This window comes from Haliotis cracherodii, unplaced genomic scaffold, assembly GCF_022045235.1.
Source record: "Haliotis cracherodii isolate W230 unplaced genomic scaffold, xgHalCrac1.p SCAF_3, whole genome shotgun sequence".
Taxonomy (NCBI): Eukaryota; Metazoa; Mollusca; class Gastropoda; order Lepetellida; family Haliotidae; genus Haliotis; species Haliotis cracherodii.
In genome coordinates, this window is record NW_027266286.1 from 2,173,244 (window position 1) to 2,197,070 (window position 23,827).

A 23,827-nucleotide genomic window follows, 5' to 3' on the forward strand; every position below is an offset into this window, starting at 1 on the left:
CCGGTTGCCTTTGCATTGAGTGGGTGAGTGAGTGAGTGAGTGAGTGGCTGGGTGGCTGGGTGGGTGTGTGAGTATGGAGGCACAGTAACAAGTGTGACCATCCTGGTTTGTGTCATCGTAACCCGATGGCATTGATCCTTACTCATGCTGTCAGCCACTGGTTGCCATGCCAAGACGAACATGACGATAAATCTGGCATACTGCAGAATGTGACGTAAAACAACATTCACTCAGTCACTCGTTGTAAGGGAAAACCATCGTTTCAAGCAAGGAGACATTGAAGAAATCACCAGAAACAAGGTGGTTTCTAGTGTATCTGGGGTGTCACAGAATATGAAACAACGGAAGTGGGTACAGTGATAGAGATTCACTTTTCTGGTGTTCCCAGCTGTGCTATTGCTGGAATATTCCTAAAGGCGGCGTAAAACCTTACTCACTCACTTTTACAAAATAGCCTTTCATCTGTGTCTCTCATACTGTGCCGTTTATTTTAAGTTTCATACTTGATTGAAATGCACATAATTATAAAGACATGGTACGGATTCAGTTTTTATTGCCGTGTCATGTAACGAGATATTTTTAATATTCATGACTTGATGGCCAAGTTCGAGTCGCCTGATATGCGCACATCAATGTTATGTTGTAAACGGACAAGTTTAAAGTGGTTTCAATTATTTTAGTCAAGTTATTTAGATACGTACTATTTCTAATATGGTGCATGATTAATCATAATGTAGTGAGAATAAAAAGCTCTTTCAATCCGAAAACCGAAGATAATACTCAGATCACTCACCCACGCAGAAACATTATGAAGCAGTTTCAGTTTGAACATTGAGAGACGAGGAAACACTTTGATAGAAGTAAATACTAAGAGAGTTAGATTTCTGTTATGTATATATACATGTGTAACCGGGGCTGTTCATAAATAACACGGGTTGTTGTATGTGAAGAGGATTTATTGACGGTCTGAACAAACGCCCTGAAACATATACCTAAAATAATAAATATACACTTAAATATATATTTATATATAAATATACACAGACATAAATATGCAGTCATATTATATTATATTCAGTCACATCGTCAAACCGATGACATCATAGAAATATTTAACAAAATACATTGAAGTGAGTGAGAGAATATGGTTTTACGCCGCTTGTAGCAATATTCCAGCAATATCACGGCGGGGGACACATGAAATGGGCATCGCACATTGTACCTATGTCGAAAATCGAACCCGGGCCCTCCGCGTGTCGAGCGAACGCTTTAACCACTAGGCGACCCGACCGCCCCAAATAAACTGAAGAATGTGCTATAGGTCACAATCACTGCATATGCATTTCTATCCCTATACATGTGATGATATGCTAAATACAACTAATGATTACATTAATACACAAGAAAATACAAGCATACCCTGATGGTGAAACCGGGGTGCAAACTGAGTTCACCAAACACAAACTGACAAGACAATGATGCCTGCATCTAAATACAAATACAAAGACAAACATACTCATATAGGTAAAACTGGTAAACTTAGCAAACACGCATTATGTGTTACACAAAACATACACATGAACGAACCGCCTCCGTGTTCTAGTGGTAGAGCGTCCGCCCGGAGAGCGGAAGGTCCGGGGTTCGATCCCCGACCGCGTCATACCAAAAGACGTTAAAAGATGGTACTTGTTGTTACCATGTCTGGCGCTCGGCATTAAAGGGGTTAAAACAAGGACTGGTCGGCTCGGAGTCAGTATACTGTGTCCGAGTGGGGTATTCATGTTAGACTATGGCATGGTATCTCAGTGAGCTAGCACTATAAATCGGCATCAGTCCGGACTAGTACAAGCAGCCACACAAACACACACACACACGTACATGCACGTCGCTATACACGTGCAATAATCTTGAACGCGACGTTAAACCCCATTTCACCTCACCTCACCTACACATGAACGCGTTTGTGAGTGTGTGAGTGAGTTGGGTTTAACGCCGATTTTAACAGTATTCCAGTTATATCACGGCGTGTCAGCTTAATGTGGGAGGAAAGCCCGAAGTGATGCATGTCTCAGACGTTTACCACTTCGGTGAAACCCACGAGCACGGGTATGGTGCTGACAAACCTAGAAACATAATTGAGGCAAACCGGAATTTGAACCCACAATCATAGGTTTCTGGCGTGTCCAAGGGATGCAACTCTGCTCAGTGAATCGCGGCGCCTTAGACGACTGGGCCACCCGTGCCCCCTATCAACGCTTTACATTATACATAAATAACATAGTTATAAGTAAACACATACATAATAAATACATATGCTCTCGCTCACCACTAGACCACGAAGACTCTCATAATGCAGGCATCATCACATGTTCGTATGTGACAAGTATTTTACAGCTCACCACTAGACTCTTGCTGACTATACGAGCTTTAAATCACCATTCTATGATAGTGAAACCCCGCTGTTATATATGATTTGAAGGTTCACTGCGACTGGCTTGTCAGATAACAATTGTATTAAGGATAACGATAATGAATGGAATGAATTATTCAGATTATTAGGAATCAGAAACAACATCCAGGCTCGACAGCTTGCAATTACAGAGGTTCAAGACTGGTTTTGCATGACAACTGCCTATTGATATAATATGTCACACCAGGCTACTCCTGTGTGCCCAACACGACGTTAGATCGAGGGCTGTCTGTGTCATCCCTATCTGCATCGCAGGACCGCGATAGAGCGCTGTGCTCAGTTTTTGGAAGGGGTGCAATTAGAATCTTCGGAGCAGTGTGATCAGTTTCAGGGGAGGATTCAACTTGAATCTTTACAGCATTGTTGTCGGTTTCAGCGGGGGATTCAAGTTGAATCTTCATAGCGTTGTGGTCTTTTTTAGGGGAGGATTCAAATTGACTCTTCATAGCGTTGTGGTCGGTTTCAGCTGAGGATTCAAGTTGAATCGTCATGGCGTTGTGGTTGGTTTTAGGGGAGGTTTCAAGTTGACTCTTCATAGCGTTGTTGTCGGTTTCAGAGGGGGATTCAATTTGAATCGTCATAGCGTTGTGGTTGGTTTTAGGGGAGGATTCAACACTTGAATCAGTGGGATTCATGGGACGTGGGCCCCCGGCTGTGGGTTGATGAGAGGAGGACACACCCAGAACCTGGTGGGGTACGGCGTAGATAGGATCCTCGTAGTCGTTGTGTTCCGGTGCATCGTGGGCCGGTTGTGGAGCAGCAGTCGGTTTGAGTTGGCGCTGCTTCCTGTACACAATAATAACTAATGTACTAGTCCACTGTAATTACTGTTTTATGTCATAGTGGCTACCTGCCTGTAAAGGAAGGAATAACTGACGGTAGCGAAACCCGGGCGCAATACGGTAATGTTCATAGATTGGCATACACAACTGATTTGTGTAGAAAGGGCTCTTAATGAAACGCCAATATATGATATCAGTTAAAAAAGGGTTGGGATTTGTCATGTTACGCATTATCCGTGCCCCAGAATACGTTCATTGCGCGACCCAATTCCTATCATGATCACTAGATCAGCGTGCACTCATATGACATTCCCCGCTCCATGGGGAGCATACAGCTCGATTGGCCTTTACCATCACATCCATTTGGGTATCCAAGCTTATTTCGAAAGTCATTTAGGAGACATCACATGTAACATGTGTTTCAGTGTCGGGCAGGAGAAGAGGCCTAGAACATCTCAGGAGTCACCCATCCACAACTCTCCGACGCCGGCGTTGTTTGACTCTTAACGGGGAAGTTAACAGCAAGAAACTTTAATCATCTTTGGGAATGTAACCAAAACATATTGGAGAGACTTAAAAGGTGAAGTCTTTTGTTTGGTTCCTTTGTTGCTCATGATATCAATCACTGGATTGTCTGGTCCAGACTCGATTATTTACAGACCGCCGTCATATAGCTGGTATATTGCTGAGTGCGGCGTTAAACAACAAACCAACCAACCAACCAATTGCATGGATCGATGCTCATGATATCAGTCACTGGATTGTTTGGTCCAGACTCGATTATTTACAGTCAGCCGTCATACAACTGGAATATTGCTGAGTGCGGCGTTAAAGAACAAACAAACAAATCTGACTGTAGGGCTACCACTGAAATCTGTAAAAAAAATGTATTTAACGTGGTCGAAGCCACGTAAAATCATGACTTTTTTCACAAATAGGTATTTGATATTGTTATCACACTGTTTAGTATCAACAATGATTATCTTTCATATTTTTAACTTTGTGAAACACTTTAACTTAGACAAGAAACATGTTATAGTACTCGGAAATCCTTTTCAGAAACGTCGTCCCGGAAAATATCGTACAGGCAGCCATTCAGCAAACAGGGACAATGTATGTTTACATGGACAGAAGTGTCGTGAATAATTCCCATGTCGTACAGGGACCTGGAAGAAATGCTTCTTTGGAGGATATACTTACCCCCAATACCACCGGACTGAGGCCACAGAGGCCGGCACACTGGGAACAGAAGAGTGTTTATATGATAGGGTTGAACACATCGGTGAGAGAACATTTACTTGAAACCGACACTGACTTTGGGAATTTGTTTAGTTTATCGCCACTTTGAACAATATCTCGGTTATATCACGGCATGTTAACCAGTAAGAGAGCAGTCGGGCGAAAACTAAATGTTTTCTCACTACTTGTGTAATTTATTTTATAACATTTCAGGTGACTTGGTTGATGCATGTCATCGTATCCCAATTGCGTGGATCGAGGCTAATGATACTAATCACTGGATTGTCTGGTCCAAACTCGATTATTTGCCGACCACCTTCATATAGCTGGAATATGCGGCGTTTAACAACAAACAAACAAACAAATAGACACAGAAACATAAATAAGAACACTGTGACAATAAAACATGAACACATTAACATGAAATGAAATAATATAAGATTTTCTAAAGTAATGATTAAGAAATACGTGAAATATGGTCATTTTATAATGTATTCTTTCATATTGCATTTGTTTTAGCCATTTATATGTAAGTGTTTCGTATAGCTAACTTGAAACACACATGTTTGCACAGTGGAGTAATATCTCTACCTAGGTATTCGCCCATAGGGATCCTGTTCCTCACAATGTCCAAGATCCTGGCTGTGGAAGACCTGCTGACCACAGGTCGTCAGCTTGGCATGTACATGGTCACCAACCTTGTCGGGTACGCTGTCCACTCTGCTATCGTCCTCCCCCTCATCTACTTGGCGCTCACCAGAAGGAACCCCTACGGGGTTACTCGTGGAATACTACAGGCTCTGGTCACTGCAGTCGGAACAAATTCAAGGTTTGATTTGCATCGTAATTATAAGAATATCAACGCACAATGCCATTCAGAAAGTGGTCAAATGTGACAAATGTTATAGTTGGGACGGATGGCCCAGTCGTATAAGGCGCCGCGATTCGCTGTGCAGAGTTGCATCCCTCGGGCACGACAGAAACCCATGATTGTGGGTTCGCATCCCGGTTCGCCCCGATTATGTTTCTAGGTTTGTCAGCACCATACCGGTGCTCGTGGGTTTCACCGAAGTGGTAAACGTCTGAGACCTGCATCATTCGGCAAGGGGGCATTGTTCCAATTCTCGGCGTTCGACAGGAGACACTGGGTGACTTGGCGATCGAGTTGGTGCCATAAAAATTTAACAGGGTTAGTGTCCGGCGGGCAGGACGGCCATGGTGAAACCTAAATGTTCGCGTTGTTCAGAGAGTTCTGTGTCAACCATGCCGTGTGCGGCGTCGCATTGTCGGGCTGGAAAATGATCCCACGGGGCTGTTGCTAGATGAATGGCTCCGCAAACTAAATCTCGATATCGCTGTGCATTCATGTTACCATGAATAACCACGAGCCTGGTTTCCAAGTCACCGCAGATTGCTGACCATCGAGACAAACTCTACTCTCATCGGAGAACATAACACGTGTCCAGTCACGCAGTTGCCAACGTCGAAGTCTCCTGACCCATATCAGTCTCTAGACCCGATGTTGAGGTGTCAACAACATTCCTTGGTAGGGTCAATGTGCTTTGATACCATGGGCTCGTAATCTCCTGTACACGGTTTGTCGACTGATCCTGTGCCGCAGTGCCGTCGCTGCAGTTAACGTCGCCGTGCCGAAGCGGTTTCAGAGGTGAATTGTCCCGATGTTGCGTTCTTGAATGGACGTGGTCACCCGTGGACGACGTGCGTCGCTCCCTGTTGGGCCATTCCAACGGCTATCTCCCTGTCTATCGCTTTACATTCTTTACATTAGAGGGGGAACTGGTGGCCAAGCCGTCTAAGGCGCCGCAATTCGCTGTGAAGAATTGCGTCTCTTAGGCACGCCAGATATCTATGAATGTGGGTTCGAATCCCGGTTCCCCCAAATTATGTTTCTAGGTTTGTCAGCACCATACCGGTGCTCGTGGGTTTCACCGAAGTGGTAAACGTCTGAGACCTGCATCACTTCGGGGCTTTCCTCCCACATTAAGCTGACACGTCGGTATATAACTGGAATACTGTTAAAAGCGGCGTTAAACATAGCTCACTCACTCAAACTTTACATTTGAACCTTTCTAAACGGCATTGTATATTCATGATGAACATTGTTTATAACAGCGCTGCTACACTTCCGGTGACCGTCCGCTGCTGTGAAGACAACTTGAAGATTGACCGGACCATCTGCCGCTTTGTGCTGCCGATAGGGGTCACCATCAACATGGACGGCACCGCCATCTTCCAAGTCGTCACCGTCGTCTTTATCGCACAACTGAATGCGATACCGCTAAACGTCATCGACATCTTCATAATCTGGTATTTAACTGAGTTACAAACAGCTAGTTACAAAAAATGTCAAATGATGCTTAAAATGTAACTTAAGATCATTAGTGTCCTGTCCTGAGTAAGTGAGTGAGTGTGGTTTTATGACGCTTTTAGCAATATTCCCGCGATATCACGGCTTGGGACACGGCGTGACGAGCGAACGCTTTAACCACTAGACCCAGTGGACTGAATTAAAGAAGTGGGATATGTACATGTAGTATGGTGCACAATCGAGGACGAATTCCTGGCTAAATCCTGATCATAACAAAGAAACACGCACGGACGGACGCACGCACGCACGCACGCACGCACGCAAACATAGGAAGTCCCTCAACGGTTAAGTGGTCCCCTGAGACCAAACCGACATATATTTTAAATATTTTTTATACACCACTCATGACTAAACTTCAATCTTTTTCATTTATCATTCGTGATGGAATAGTCATTCGTGGACTAAATAATTTTAGTACAGCATGCCATCCAGCTATATGATCGACAACGTGCTCGCTCCATTAGACGCTATGTATTTTTATGGGTTGTTTTCTGTCAAAGTGAAAACAACATCCCACACTCCATATAAATTAACGGCCCTTGACAAGAAAACGTTGCTAGTGTTACAACCGAAATAGAAAAATGTATTTTGTTTGCATGGAATGATTGTTAAGCTATCATCTGTTAACGACTCGCTGTTAGGCATAAGGCTTTATCCTTGTATACGATGTTTCATCGCTTTTGCTAGGACCTGTTGTTCGTGTTTTGAAAGTGCAAGTGGAAAACTCGGTTTTGTGGTCAGAAATAATACAGAAGACCCATACTGTCAGATCGATTTCTTCAACATCACGTCTTGTGTCCGCCATTCGTCTAAGGCGCAGCGATTCGCTTTGCAGAGTTCTGTCCCTTGGTCACGCCAGAAACCTACTACTGTGGGTTCGCATCCCGGTTCGCCCCGGTTATGTTTCTTGGGTTGTCAGCACCATACCCGTGCTCGTGCTCAACTTATGAACCGTCCCAATGCAAGAAATACCAGAACAAGATAAGAAAACATCATCATACCTTATAGAGAATCAATACAGTGTATCGCGGTATAAAAGGAATTCGCTAAAACCCTGCGAGAGAAAGAAATATGTGCCTGCCTCGTTAGCTCCGTTGGAAAACAGTGGGTTACAAAACTGAACACGATATGTGAGGTAGCAGGTCCGATTCACGTCATGGACTTTTCATGTGAAAAGAAATTGTGACTTTTAACCGATTACCGAACACAAATGTGTTCACATCAAGAGACAAGTTTATAATACGTCAACTGTGAAACCAAGGTATTACACTTGCGAAGTACAACCTCAAAGCAGGTTTAGAAGAGACCCATTGAAAAACCTTGGTCTGGAAGAGAACCGCTTCTAAACCTGGATTGGGGAACGAGCTGGTTACCCGAAGTTGTCAGGAACCTAATTCAATATAGGGTAATACGGTGATAGGTTTATAAACGGCGTCAACGTGACGCAGCCGTAACATCCCTGCCCCTGCCAACGGGCCGACATGTCCAAGGTCCCGTGAAGATCCGGGTTAGAATAGGTCTTCAGCAACCCATGCTTGTCGTAAAAAGCGACTATGATTGTCGTAAGAGGCGACAAACGGGATCATGTGGTCAGACTCGCTGACTTGGTTAATGCATGTCATCGATCCCAATTGCGTGGATCGATGCTCATGTTGTCAATCACTGGATTGTCTGGTCCAGACTCGATTATTTACAGTTTGTTAAAGAACAAACAAACAAGGACTTGCCCATATGTACAGCTACAATACAATAAGCATATCTTACTTAATCATACCCTTTATTCATGTTCAGCTTATGTACAACTTTGACCAGCGTTGGCTCGGCAGGGATCCCCGGGGGCGGCTTTGTAACGCTGTTTGTGATCATGTCCGCCGTCGGCCTGCCTCCTGATGACGTCTATTTCGTCCTGCCCGTTGTCTGGCTCCTGTAAGTCCTTATTATATAGTAAGGGTGCGTGGTATCACCTGTAAATCGGTAAATTGCGGCTCATTCTTTCCATGATACGTATCATAACATCATGTTTTAATGATAGGTATATCGGGAGATTGTAAACAGCGATTTTTATCATGTTTTTAATGTTATAAACTTGCCAAATGCTTGTACCTTTGAAATGTTTCCGTAATTCCAAAATGCATTCCAGAGTCCTTCTGTTGCAGTGGTGTGATGCCAAGTCATCACTCTCCCAGAGTGTGCATATTTGCGTATTTATTGAATGAGCAATCATTAAACTGTTCCAGCATCTTTTTTTCTTCCATTTATGAACTTCAATTCCTGCATTGATGTTTCAAATTGCTCAATTCATGCTATCCGCGGGGGCACGGATGGCCCAGTCGTTTTAGGCGCCGCGATTCACTGTGCAGGGTTGTGTCCCTTGGACATGCCAGAAACCTATGATTGCGGGTTCAAATCCCGGTTCGCCCCGATTATGTTCCTAGGTTTGTCAGCACCATACCCGTGCTCGTTGGTTTCACCGAAGTGGTAAATATCAGAGACCTGCATCACTTCGAGCTTTCCTCCCACATTAAGCTGACATGCCATGATCATGATATAACTGGAATACTGTTTAAAGCGGCGTTAAACCTAACTCACACTCATGTTCTCCGCGACATGTTATTAAAGCGTTGTAACATCATCACTCACTCACTCACTCATTCGAGCGCCCGGCTTCACAAAGCGATCTTAGTGCCTCAATGGTCGTAACTCCAAAACTTTAACGTAGCACTGCGACTGTAGTAACTCTACGATCTCTTTGATAAACGGCCCCTAATACAATAGTGCAGTGTAGCATATTCCACTGTGTCTTCAGTTTCGACTCTGTGGGAATACCTAACCGCAATAGGCTTATAATACCATGAGGTGACAACACGTGGGTTGTTACATTATGTGACTGAATGCATATTGGTTAATTGTACCCGACAAGTGTTTATAGTTGTTCTTGCTTTCAACCACTGGTTTGTCATCCCGATATTCGACCATGTACTATCCGCCACGATACCTGTGTCACATTATTGTCCGTATATCGTCCCCGTATGTGTCCCGCTCTGAAGCTCCCGGGGGACTAGACCAATTCAAAGACTGGTCCCTAAGCAATTTTATATAATCACATTCATTAGTTTCTACTTTATTTACATCTGTTGTATCGAAATAGCATTCACTTTGGTACATACCTGACAATGAATTTATATTTATATATCGTGCGTTAATAATAAATACTATCACTATGCATTTCCTCTGAGAAATTCTAAAGGAGATAAAGAAAGTCATTCATTACATAATGTGGGGATTGGACACAGGGCCTTCGGCGTGACGACAAAGACCCGGCTACCCCATATCCCTATACTACACTGCATGTACGTCTTTCCATTGGGAGGTGGGTAGCCTTGTGGTTAAAGCGTTCGATCGTCCGGTGCGGGTTCGGTTTCCCACATGGTAACACTGTGTGAAGTCCATTTCTGGTGTATCCCGCCGGGATATTGCTGGAATACTGTTAAAAGTGGCGTAAAACCATACTCCCTGATTCTCTTTTCCAGGGGCCGTGTCATCACCATGGTGAATATCAGCGGAGACTGTGTGGCGGCGGCCCTCCTTGCTCACTACTTCCCCCGACAAGGTGCTGGAGCTGTACACAGGGAGCAAGAAGAGAACATGATAGAACACGCAGACATTGTGTAATGGGAGCCAAGTCGTCTTCAGACATTGTGTAATGGGAGCCAAGTCGTCTTCAGACATTGTGTAATGGGAGCCAAGTCGTCTTCAGACATTGTGTAATGGGAGCCAAGTCGTCTTCAGACAGTGTGTAATGGGAGCCAAGTCGTCTTCAGACATTGTGTAATGGGAGCAAAGTCGTCATTAGACATTGTGTGATGGGAGCCAAGTCGTCTTCAGACATTGTGTAATGGGAGCCGAGTCGTCATTAGACATTGTGTAATGGGAGCCAAGTCGTCTTCAGACAGTTGCACACCTTAGCGTGCTGAAAAACTTATGGGTTCGAATCGCGGTCCGCCCTAAATCATGTTTCTAGATTTGTCAGCACTTTGCCTGTGCTCATGAGTCTGACCGAAGTGGTAAATGTCTAAGACCTGCATCACTTCAGGTTTATCTCCCACATCAATCTGAAATACCATTGAAATGCCGTTCGATGCGGTTTTAAAACAAACTCAATTGGTTTTTAATTAGTGATGAAGATGCGAATGCTGTTTGTATTATAACTGAATCAAAGACCGGTTATATGACATCGAGACTAACTTTCCTAAGGTATGAGCGACATATGTTTGGATCCCACCTTACATTAAAATACTAGCCTCTGATTGGTTAAGGAGGGCAATTATTTTATATATAGCCCACTCATGTAGCCCGCAGAGAAATCAATCGGAATCATAGGTAACCTGCATATATTGAATAAGTATCGATGAGTTGAAATTAACTGATGTTCAGCAGGCGTATGGGGAAAAGGGAAGTAACTCGGTCCGTTTGCGCCCTCGTCTGCTGCGAGGTTTACAAACTCCGTGAAAATGCGGACATATAAGGTCCTGCGTGAATGAATGTCTGTAGGATCATTCGTTCTCGGGTCATATGGTGTGATGTACCCTGTGTGTGAGCCTGACGGCTGACATAGGCGCACACAGAGGGTACGTCACACCTGACGGCTCGGGGTACATAGGCTCACACACAAGGTACATCACACCTGACGGCTCCTGGTACATAGGCGCACACAGAGGGTACGTCACACCTGACGGCTCGGGGTACATAGGCTCACACACAGGGTACATCACACCTGACGGCTCCTGGTACATAGGCTCACACACAGGGTACATCACACCTGACGGCTCGGGGTACATAGGCTCACACACAAGGTACATCACACCTGACGGCTCCTGGTACATAGGCTCACACACAGGGTACATCACACCTGACGACTCGCGGTACATTGACTCACACACAGGGTACATCACACCTGACGGCTCGGGGTACATAGGCTCACACACAGGGTACATCACACCATATGCCCCTCTAGATCTGTTGTCAACTTATAATGGTAAATATATATTTTGGAGGACTGTTCTGAATGACGTAAACCCCGCCAGCCTTCTTCCACATTGATACGTCGTCATAATGACACGATGAGACCTACTACAACACGTACCATGGAGTGAAGCAGTACAGACCCAGTGATTGACATCAGGTAGACACCAGACCCGTGAAGATCCGGGGTAGAATGGGTCTTCAGCTACCCATGCTTGCCGTAAATGGCGACTACGCTTGACGGCTCGGGGTACATAGGCGCACACACAGGGTACATCACACCTGACGGCTCGGGGTACATAGATTGACACACAGGGTACATCACACCTGACGGCTCGGGGTACATAGGCTCACACACAGGGTACATCACACCTGACGGCTCGGGGTACATAGGCTCACACACAGGGTACATCACACCTGACGGCTCGGGGTACATAGGCTCACACACGGGGTACATCACACCATATGCCCCTCTAGATCTGTTGTCAACTTATAATGGTAAATATATATTTTGGAGGACTGTTCTGAATGACGTAAACCCCGCCAGCCTTCTTCCACATTGATACGTCGTCATAATGACACGATGAGACCTACTACAACACGTACCATGGAGTGAAGCAGTACAGACCCAGTGATTGACATCAGGTAGACACTAGACCCGTGAAGATCTCACGACAGGAGGTGGAGAGTTGGGGTGTTCACCTTCAACTCAAGACAAGAGTTGGGGTGTTCACCTTCACTCAAGACCTGGAGAGTTGGGGTGTTCACCTTCACTCAAGACCTGGTGAGTTGGGGTGTTCACCTCCAACTCAAGACAAGAGCTGCAGAGTTGGGGTGTTTACCTTTAACTCACAAGACCTGGAGAGTTGGGGTGTTCACCTTCAACTCACGACAAGAGATGGAGAGTTTATGTGTTCACCTTTAACTCACGACAAGACCTTGTGAGTTGGGATGTTCACATTTTACTCACAAGACCAGGAGAGTTGGGGTGTTCATTTTTAACTCACAAGATCGGGAGAGTTTGGGTGTTCACCTTTAACTCAAGACAGGACCTGGAGAGTTGGGGTGTTCACCTTAACTCACAAGACCTGGAGAGTTGGGGTGTTCACCTTTAACTCAAGACAAGACCTGGTGAGTTGGGGTGTTCACCTTTAACTCACAAGACCTGGAGAGTTGGGATGTTCACCTTCAATTCACGACAAGAGCTGGAGAGTTTGGGTGTTCACCTTTAACTCACGACAAGACCTGGAGAACTGAGGTGTTCACCTTTAACTCACAAGATCTGGAGAGTTGGGGTGTTCACCTTTAACTCACGACAAGACCTGGAGAGTTGGGGTGTTCACTCTTAACTCACTACAAGACCTGGAGAGTTTGGGTGTTCACCTTTAACTCACAAGACCTGGAGAGTTGGGGTGTTCATTTTTAACAAGCAAGACCTGAAGAGTTGGGGTGTTCACCTTTAACTCACGACAAGACCTGGAGAGTTGGGGTGTTCACCTTGAACTCACGACAGGACCTGGAGAGTTGGGGTGTTCAACTTTAACTCACGACAAGACCTGGAGAGTTGAGGTGTTCACTTTTAACTCACGAAAAGACCTTTAGAGTTGAGGTGTTCACCTTTAACTCACAAGACCTGGAGAGTTAGGGTGTTCACTTTTAACTCACAAGACCTGGAGACTTGGGGTGTCCACCTTTAACTCACAAGACCTGGAGAGTTGGGGTGTTCACTTTTAACTCACGGCAAGACCTGGAGAGTTGGGGTGTTCACTTTTCACTCACGACAAGAGTTGGGGAGCTGGGGTGTTCACTTTGAACTCACAAGACCTGGAGAGTTGGGGTGTTCACTTTTCACTCACGACAAGACATGGAGAGTTGAGGTGTTCACTTTTCTCTCACGACAAGACCTGGAGAGTTGGGGTGTTCACTTTTCACTCACGACAAGACCTGGAGAGTTAGGGTGTTCACTTTTCACTCACGGCAAGACCTGGAGAGTTGGGGTGTTCACTTTTCACTCACGACAAGACCTGGAGAGTTGGGGTGTTCACCTTTAACTTACGGCAAGACCTGGAGAGTTGGGGTGTTCACCTTTAACTCACAAGACCTGGAGAGTTGGGGTGTTCACTTTTAACTCACAAGACCTGGAGACTTGGGGTGTCCACCTTTAACTCACAAGACTTGGAGAGTTGGGTTGTTCACTTTTAACTCACGACAAGACCTGGAGAGTTTGGGTGTTCACTTTGAACTCACAAGACCTGGAGAACTGGGGTGTTCACTTTTCACTCACGACAAGACATGGAGAGTTGAGGTGTTCACTTTTCTCTCACGACAAGACCTGGAGAGTTGGGGTGTTCACTTTTCACTCACGACAAGACCTGGAGAGTTGGGGTGTTCACTTTTCACTCACGGCAAGACCTGGAGAGTTGGGGTGTTCACTTTTCACTCACGACAAGACCCGGAGAGTTGGGGTGTTCACCTTTAACTTACGGCAAGACCTGGAGAGTTGGGGTGTTCACCTTTAACTCACAAGACCTGGAGAGTTGGGGTGTTCACTTTTAACTCACAAGACCTGGAGACTTGGGGTGTCCACCTTTAACTCACAAGACTTGGAGAGTTCGGGTGTTCACTTTTAACTCACGGCAAGACCTGGAGAGTTGGGGTATTCACTTTTCACTCACGACAAGACCTGGAGAGTTGGGGTGTTCACTTTTCACTCACGACAAGACCTGGAGATTTGGGGTGTTCACTTTTCACTCACGACAAGACCTGGAGAGTTGGGGTGTTCACCTTTAACTTACGGCAAGACCTGGAGAGTTGGGGTGTTCACCTTTAACTCACAAGACCTGGAGAGTTGGGGTGTTCACTTTTAACTCACAAGACCTGGAGACTTGGGGTGTCCACCTTTAACTCACAAGACTTGGAGAGTTCGGGTGTTCACTTTTAACTAACGGCAAGACCTGGAGAGTTGGGGTGTTCTTTTTTCACTCACGACAAGACCTGGGGAGTTGGGTTTTCACTTTTCACTCACGACAAGACCTGGAGAGTTGGGGTGTTCACTTTTCACTCACGACCAGACCTGGAAAGTTGGGGTGTTCACCTTCAGCTCACGACGAAACGAGAAAACGCCGGCGCCCGGTGACAACACAATCCAAGTCGCTTCCGTCATGCTGAGTGCGTTTTCGTTTTTAACTTGGTAAATTTACCATTTCCCGTTTCCCGTTTCAGGATCAGGGTCCTCTTCCACAAAGCGATCGTAGCTCAACGACAGTGCTAAGTCTTTATTATAGTATGGTAGTTACGAGTTTCCTTATCGCTACGACAGCTTTGTGGAACGGAGTCCTGTTTTCTTCCGCGACACAACCGGTGGCACGTGACTGTGTGCACATTTAGGTCATACGCTCATGAAATAGCAAAAAGTAGGAGAATCAACTTCGTGTCAGGTCGTTGAAATATAAACAGTTATAGTTAGTGAGTGAGTTGGGTTTAACATCGCTTTAAACAGTATATCGGTTATATCACGGCGTGCCAGCTTGACGTGGGAGGAAAGCCAGAAGTGAAGCCAACGGTAAATAATAATGAACTTTAACTTTGTGTGACTTCCTTGGGCTGAGAGAGTGAGGGCGATGTGTTGCATTGTTAACATTTCCTACTGATGAATTAAACTAATTATGTGAGCTGATAGTGTTTTGTAAAAAAATAAATAATAATATGGATTTGACAGTATCCCTTCCTTCCAATTGTAACATGACATTTCAGTGGCAGTAAAACAGTACTTTTATTAAAACATTATGATAAAAGAAAACTTTTTCAGGAAACTATGCATTATATTAACAACTAAGAATTATAGTAACACTCATGCATTATAGTTACAACTATGCATTATTGTAACAACGATGCATTATTGTAACAACGATGCATTATTGTAACAACGATGCATTATTGTAACAACGAAGAACAAGGAGAAGCTGTAAGTATAGGAAACAAGGAGAGGCTGTAAGTATAGCAAATAAGGGGAGGCTGTAAGTATATGAAATAAGAAGAGGCTGTGAATTACAAATTGACAATTAAGCATCATCCCGGTAAATCAGCCTACGAGTATAAAGTGATACTTCAATGTAGTGTCACATTGAACAGAATTGTCTTCTGACAAGTTTCCAAATATTATCATGAAGTATCATGAGGTTCACGTACAACTCTGCCTGTGATGAATTCAAAGTTATTAATTACTCCTTGACATTTGTCTGTACAAGTAACATCACCAAAACGTGTTGGGGTTGAGACAAAGAAACATTGTCCAAACTCATTCACAGCTTGGCAATGAAATACATGATGTTCTTCTGTACCTAACTGTCCACACTGACCACAACTACCGTGATCTTTTACAGTTATATTATTACCATATTTGCTGCATGGGCAGCTTGAGATGTGGGTCGTTCACATTTAAATAATGAGTCAATTTTTTAATTGTGACTAAAGGGCAATCGTCCTTGACTACACGTTGTAAATCTCTTCCGTCACGACAGGAACTAAAGGGATTGGGCGTTCACATTTAAATCAAAGACTAATTCCGTAGCTATGACTAAAGGATGGTCGTCCACTTTGAAGTCTCGTGCTGTTTCCCGATTTCTTCCTCGACACAGCTGGTGTCACGTGACTGTTCCCATGTGCTTATGAGATGGTAAATTAGTATAAGAATGAACCTCACGTTGTGTTTCACGCCGCTTTGGACATATTTTGTTGTATATGACGGCGTGCCAGCTTGATAAGGGAGGCAACAGCAAGCAGCCATAATAATTAACCTTTACTTTCTGTGACTACACTGGGCTATAGTTAGTGAGTATGGTGTTACGCCGCTTGTAGCAATATTCCAGCAATATCACGGCGACACCAGAAATTGGCTTCACACATTTTACCCATGTTGGGAATTGACCCCGGGTCTTAGGCGTGACCAGAGAACGCAGTAACCACTGGACTTCTGCAGCGTCACTATTGGACTATAAAACTATAAATAAACATTCCTTGTATATATGTTAACATTTTCTCCTGCTGTATTGAAGTAATTATTTGAACTAATAGCGTTTTGAAAGTAAATAAGAACATATAGCCCCCCCCCCCCCCCCCCCCCCCCCCCCTACCAGTTATAACATGACACGTCACTGGCAGTAAAACACTGTATTTTATTAAAAGAATATGTAGAAAAATATGTATTACAGTAATCAAACAAAACCATGCAAGGATATGGCATGCAGATTAAGCTGCATATACAGTAAACTACGGTTATAACGAACACGCTTATAACGAACTGACGGATATAACGATCTAAATTTTTGGTCACGACTATTTGCTGTAGTTATGCTGTATATATGCTTATAACGAACTACTGTTATAACGAACTAAAAATAGTAGTCCCTTTGAGTTCTTTATAACCGTAGTTTACTGTATAACATTTTAATATAAAACATATAAACGACAAATCAAACTGAAGATTCAACCTACCCGGAATAAACTGAAAAACTTGTACTGTTAACATGAAAAAGGTCAAGATCTAGATACAAGGAAATATTCACTTAAACATTTCTTTAAACCTGGTGCACAGATGATGTTTTTCTGGGGATACGAGGTTGTGTGTTGTAATATCAGGCGCTGCATACTCTGTTTGAAAACGAAAACGAGTTTATGTCTGATATTGGTGCTCAATACAATGGACCCGTGATGATCGGGGGTAGAATAGGTCTTCAGCAACCCATGCTTGTCGTAAGAGGCGACTATGATTGTTGTAAGAGTCGACCAACGAGATCGGGTGGTCAGGCTCGCTGACTTGATTGATGCATGTCACCGTATCCCATTTGCGTGGATCGTTGCTCATGATGTCAATCACTGGATTTTCTGGTCCAGACTCGATTATTTAAAGACCGCCGTCATATAGCTAGAATATTTGTGAGTGCGGGGTGAACAACAAACAAACAAAGAGAACAGTTTTATGAATATAACTCTCTTTGTTGTTTTGTGTGTGTGGTTAAATCTGCACTCCAGCAGTAAGATCAGTTTATTCCATGAGTTAGAAAGGTAATGGACCCGTGTAGGTCCAGGGTAGAATATTGTTTGTTCGTTTGTTTGTTGTTTAACGCCGCACTCAGCAATATTCCAGCTACATGACGACGGCTTGTAAATAATCGAGTCTGGACCAGGCAATTCCGTGACTGACATCGTGAGCAACAGTCCACGCCGTCGGGGTACGATGACACAAACCACCGACCCTGATCACACGATCTCCTTAAACGAGCAGCATAGGTTGGTGGGATCTTTTTAATACCTCTGAAACCCCACAAGGCTAACTTTCTCTGATATACAACAACCATCTGTACACCATCCACTCACCAGGAGCTTGAATACTTCGACTGATGGTTGGATGTTAGCATGAATGAAGCCACAGGGCCACACAACGCCTCTGATTTATCTAACGTTAAGTTATGCGGGATTATGCAGCGGACGATGATGACAATTGTTATGACCCCTTTTCCATAACACAGTCTTAAGTTCTTGTCAAGATATGTGAGTTAGGAAATCTCCGCAAACACGGCCCCCTTCCACAACAAGGCTTGAACCACGTGTGCGTGAATACACGCTACTGCGTATCAAGTGGTATCTAAATCCTTGTCCTTGTGCATGCTCACTGTGACTGTTTGTCATACAACACGAGCACAAAAGAGAAGGAAATGAAAGGACACGATTTCCCGAAATACATATTTCTCTGTAAAATGGAAACTGTTCGCTCACATCTGATATTAGCACATTCATGGGGCATATGTATGTATATGTGTCAGTATGAAAATTCCATATCATGATAATGAATCTGCCTGCGAAAAGGATGTGATACTACAAATAGGTGTTATGATGAATATTACTGTCCAATGACTTTTTTCATGTACGACATTACATTTATAACATGAGATATAATACATCATAATTAATGAAAGTCATAAAGCTTTATAAAATGTTCTGCAAAGTCAGCCAAAAATGATAAACATAACCATTGGACAATACATGGAATGGATATCGGGTTAACACACGACCATACTTTAATACAGTTCAGTAATATACACAACTAAAACGGTAAAACCGTTATTAACGCAAATGAATAGACTAAAACTGACAATACGATCTTAATGTTCATCTAACAAATGTGTTGTTTGCTTTTTGAACATTTGCGCTGTATGTGAAACACGCAATTGTCATTGCAGAGAACTGAACATTCCACAGGCTAAACAACCTATACATAGGCAACAACGAACTAAACATTCCACAAGATAAACATACTGTACACAGACAACAACGAACAAAACATTCCACAAGATAAACATACTGTACATAGGCAACAACGAACTGAACATTCCACTAGCTGAACATACTGTACACAGACAACAACGAACTGAACTTTCCACTAGTTAAACATACTGTACACAGACAACAACGAACTGAACATTCCACTAGCTAAACATTCTGTACACAGACAACAACGAACTGAACATTCCACTAGCTAAACATTCTGTACACACGCAACAACGAACTGAACATTCCACTAGTTAAACATACTGTACACAGACAACATCGAACTAAACATTCCACTAGCTAAACATACTGTACACAGACAACAATGAACATAACATTCCACTAGTTAAACATTCTGTACACAGACAACAACGAACTGAACATTCCACTAGCTAAACATTCTGTACATAGGTAACAACGAACTGAACATTCCACTAGCTAAACATACTATACACAGACACCAACGGACTGAACATTCCACTAGCTAAACATTCTGTACACAGAAAACAACGAACTGAACATTCCACTAGCTAAACATTCTGTACATAGACCATGACGAACTGAACATTCCACTAGCTAAACATTCTGTACACAGACAACAACGAACTGAACATTCCACTAGCTAAACATTCTGTACACAGACAAAAACGAACTGAACTTTCCACTAGCTAAACTCACTATACACAGACAACAACGAACTGAACATTCCACTAGCTAAACATTCTGTACACAGACACCAACGGACTGAACATTCCACTAGCTAAACATTCTGTACACAGACAACAACGAACTGAACATTCCACTAGCTAAACATTCTGTACATAGACCATGACGAACTGAACATTCCACTAGCTAAACATTCTGTACACAGACAACAACGAACTGAACATTCCACTAGCTAAACATTCTGTACACAGACAAAAACGAACTGAACTTTCCACTAGCTAAACTCACTATACACAGACAACAACGAACTGAACATTCCACTAGCTAAACATTCTGTACACAAGCAACAACGAACTGAACATTCCACTAGCTAAACATTCTGTGCACAGAAAACATCGAACTGAACATTCAACAAGCTAAACATTCTGTACACAGACAACAACGAACGGAACATTCATCTAACTAAACATTCTGTACATAGACAACAACGAACTGAACATTCCACTATCTAAACATTCTGCACACAGACAACAATGAACTGAACATTCCACTACCTTAACATTATGTACACAGGCAACAACGAACTGAACATTCCACTAGCTAAATATACTGTACACAGACAAAAACGAACTGAACATTATACTAGCTAAACATTCTGTATGCACGCAACAACGAACTGAACATTCCACTAGCTTAACATTCTGTACACACACAACAACGAACTGAACATTCCACTAGCCAAACATTCTGTACGCACGCAACAACGAACTGAACATTCCACTAGCTAAACATTATGTACACAGACAAAAACGAACTGAACATTCCACTAGCTAAACATACTGTGCACAGGTAAAAACGAACTGAACATTCCACTAGCTAAATATACTGTACACAGACAACAACGAACTGAACATTCCACTAGCCAAACATACTGTACATAGACAATAACGAACTGAACATTCCACTAGCTTAACATTCTGTACACACACAACAACGAACTGAACATTCCACTAGCCAAACATTCTGTACGCACGCAACAACGAACTGAACATTCCACTAGCTAAACATTATGTACACAGACAAAAACGAACTGAACATTCCACTAGCTAAACATACTGTGCACAGGTAAAAACGAACTGAACATTCCACTAGCTAAACATTCTGAACACACGCAACAACGAACTGAACATTCCACTAGATAAAATTTCTGTACACAGAAAACAACGAACTGAACATTAAACAAGCTAAACATTCTGTACACAGACAACAACTAACTGAACATTCCACTAGCTAACCATACTGTATACACGCAACAACGAACTGAACATTCCACTAGCTAAACATTCTGTATGCACGCAACAACGAACTGAACATTCAACTACCTTAACATTATGTACACAGGCAACAACGAACTGAACATTCCACTAGCTAAATATACTGTACACAGACAAAAACGAACTGAACATTATACTAGCTAAACATTCTGTATGCACGCAACAACGAACTGAACATTCCACTAGCTTAACATTCTGTACACACACAACAACGAACTGAACATTCCACTAGCCAAACATTCTGTACGCACGCAACAACGAACTAAACATTCCACTAGCTAAACATTATGTACACAGACAAAAACGAACTGAACATTCCACTAGCTAAACATACTGTTCACAGGTAAAAACGAACTGAACATTCCACTAGCTAAACATTCTGAACACACGCAACAACGAACTGAATATTCCACTAGATAAAATTTCTGTACACAGAAAACAACGAACTGAACATTAAACAAGCTAAACATTCTGTACACAGACAACAACTAACTGAACATTCCACTAGCTAACCATACTGTATACACGCAACAACGAACTGAACATTCCACTAGCTAAACATTCTGTATGCACGCAACAACGAACTGAACATTCAACTAGCTTAACATTCTGTACACGCGCAACAACGAACTGAACATTCCACTAGTTAAACAATCTGTACACACGCAACAACGAACTGAACATTCCACTAGCTAAACATTATGTACACAGACAAAAAACGAACTGAACATTCCACTAGCTAAACATTCTGTACATAGACAACAACGAACAGAACATTCCACTAGCTAAACATTCTGTATGCACGCAACAACGAACTGAACATTCCACTAGCTTAACATTTTGTACATAGACAACAACGAACTGAACATTCCACTAGCTAAACATACTGTACACAGACAACAACGAACTGAACATTCCACTAGCCAAACATACTGTACATAGACAATAACGAACTGAACATTCCACTAGCTAAACATTCTGTACATAGGTAACAACAAACTGAACATTCCGCTAGCTAAACATTCTGTACACAAGTAACAACGTACTGCCATGGGCGGCTATTTCTCCAGACCTCTCCCACATAGAAGATGTCTCGGATGAGATTGAGAAATCAATCGGAACACATCGCAGGTAACTTCCATATCTCGAGTATCGTTAAGTTGAAATGAACCGACGTTTATCCGAATGCTTGGGTAAAGGGAAGTAACTCGGTTTGTTTGGCTCCTCCTGCTTCGAGTTTGGCTAACTCAGTAAAAATGCGGACATATATTCCGGGCCTGTTCGTTGTCAACCGATCTCACGGGGCATGAGGTGTGATGAACCTTGTGTACATTGGCTCACACACAGGGCACATCACACCATGTACCCCTCGAGGTCGGTTGACCACTTGTAATGTGCCGCCGCTGCCTTGCCAATATCTACTAAAATGGTTGTAACATCCGATATTGACATTGTTAACAGAGTTGATACACCGCCGCTCTTAGAGGGCGAGACCCGTGAAGATCAGGGGTAGAATAGGTCTTCAGCAACCAATGTTTGCCGCAAAAGGCGACTATGCTTGTCATAAGATCCGACTAACGGGATCGGGTGGTCAGGCTCGCTGACTTGGTTGATACATGTCATCGATCTCAATTGCGTGGATCGATGCTCATGATGTCAATCACTAGATTGTCTGGTCAAGACTCGATTATTTTACAGACCGCCGTCATATAGCTGGAATATTGCTGAGTGCAGCGCTAATCAACAAACAAACAAAACAAACAAACTTAGATGGCGAGCCTCCATGTCTAGTGTTACCATTATGGGTTCTGGCAATGACATTGTTAGGATAAAACATTGATCAGACGACTGACCAAATATGATTTTGTATATTTTCAGTAACAACATTCACACCACTTTATATGAAGCACAGTTACTTTTTCCGCTAGTATATATCTGTTTCCTTAATAGAATCGCTATTCATTATCGGCTGTTAAGCAAGTGCGTGCCATGTAAAGCAATGGTTTCAGTAGCATTGTATAAAACACACTAAGTCTTAAAAAAGACGGATTCATTTTTCCTCCTTTTTACCAGGAAATATTAGGTAATGATTTGAAAATAGGGAAGAACTGAACGTTATCATACTCATACATTTCCGAGTATGTCTCATATTTTGCATGAGGAAACAAGGCCTGGTTTCTTGTTATTGAGGGTCTGGTGAGGTGAAATGGGTTTTAATATAACGTCGCGTCCAAGATTATTGCACTTTAATAGCCATGTTCATGCACGCGTGTTTGTGTGTGTGGCTGCTTGTACTAGTCCGGACTGATGCCGATTTATAGTGCAAGCACACTGAGATACCATGCCGCAGTTCAACATGATGCCCTACTAAGGCACAGTATACTGACTCCGAGCCGACCAGTCCTTGTTTTAGCCCCTTAATACCTAGCGCCAGACATGGCAAACAAGTAACAACAAGTACCATATTTTAACGTCTTTAGGTATGACGCAGCAAAGCCCAAATAATATGCTACTAGCAAACAATAAGATCAATTATACATTAAATTTTCTATCTGCGCACGGGCAACAAATTGCAAGGATGTCATAGTTACTTCACTGT

General features: G+C 43.1%; 1 protein-coding gene across 1 annotated transcript in view; it reads left to right on the top strand.

Annotated features, from left to right (window-relative positions):
- LOC139474127 (excitatory amino acid transporter 4-like) overlaps positions 1 to 10,552 on the top strand; it is a 49,108-nt gene extending 38,556 nt beyond the window's left edge. Inside the window, exons 3-6 of the mRNA XM_071257003.1 lie at positions 5,087 to 5,320; positions 6,625 to 6,819; positions 8,672 to 8,806; positions 10,411 to 10,552. Coding sequence (XP_071113104.1) covers positions 5,087 to 5,320; positions 6,625 to 6,819; positions 8,672 to 8,806; positions 10,411 to 10,552 — 706 coding nt within the window. The remainder of the gene's footprint in view (positions 1 to 5,086; positions 5,321 to 6,624; positions 6,820 to 8,671; positions 8,807 to 10,410) is intronic.
- The last annotated feature ends 13,275 nt before the right edge of the window (positions 10,553 to 23,827 follow it).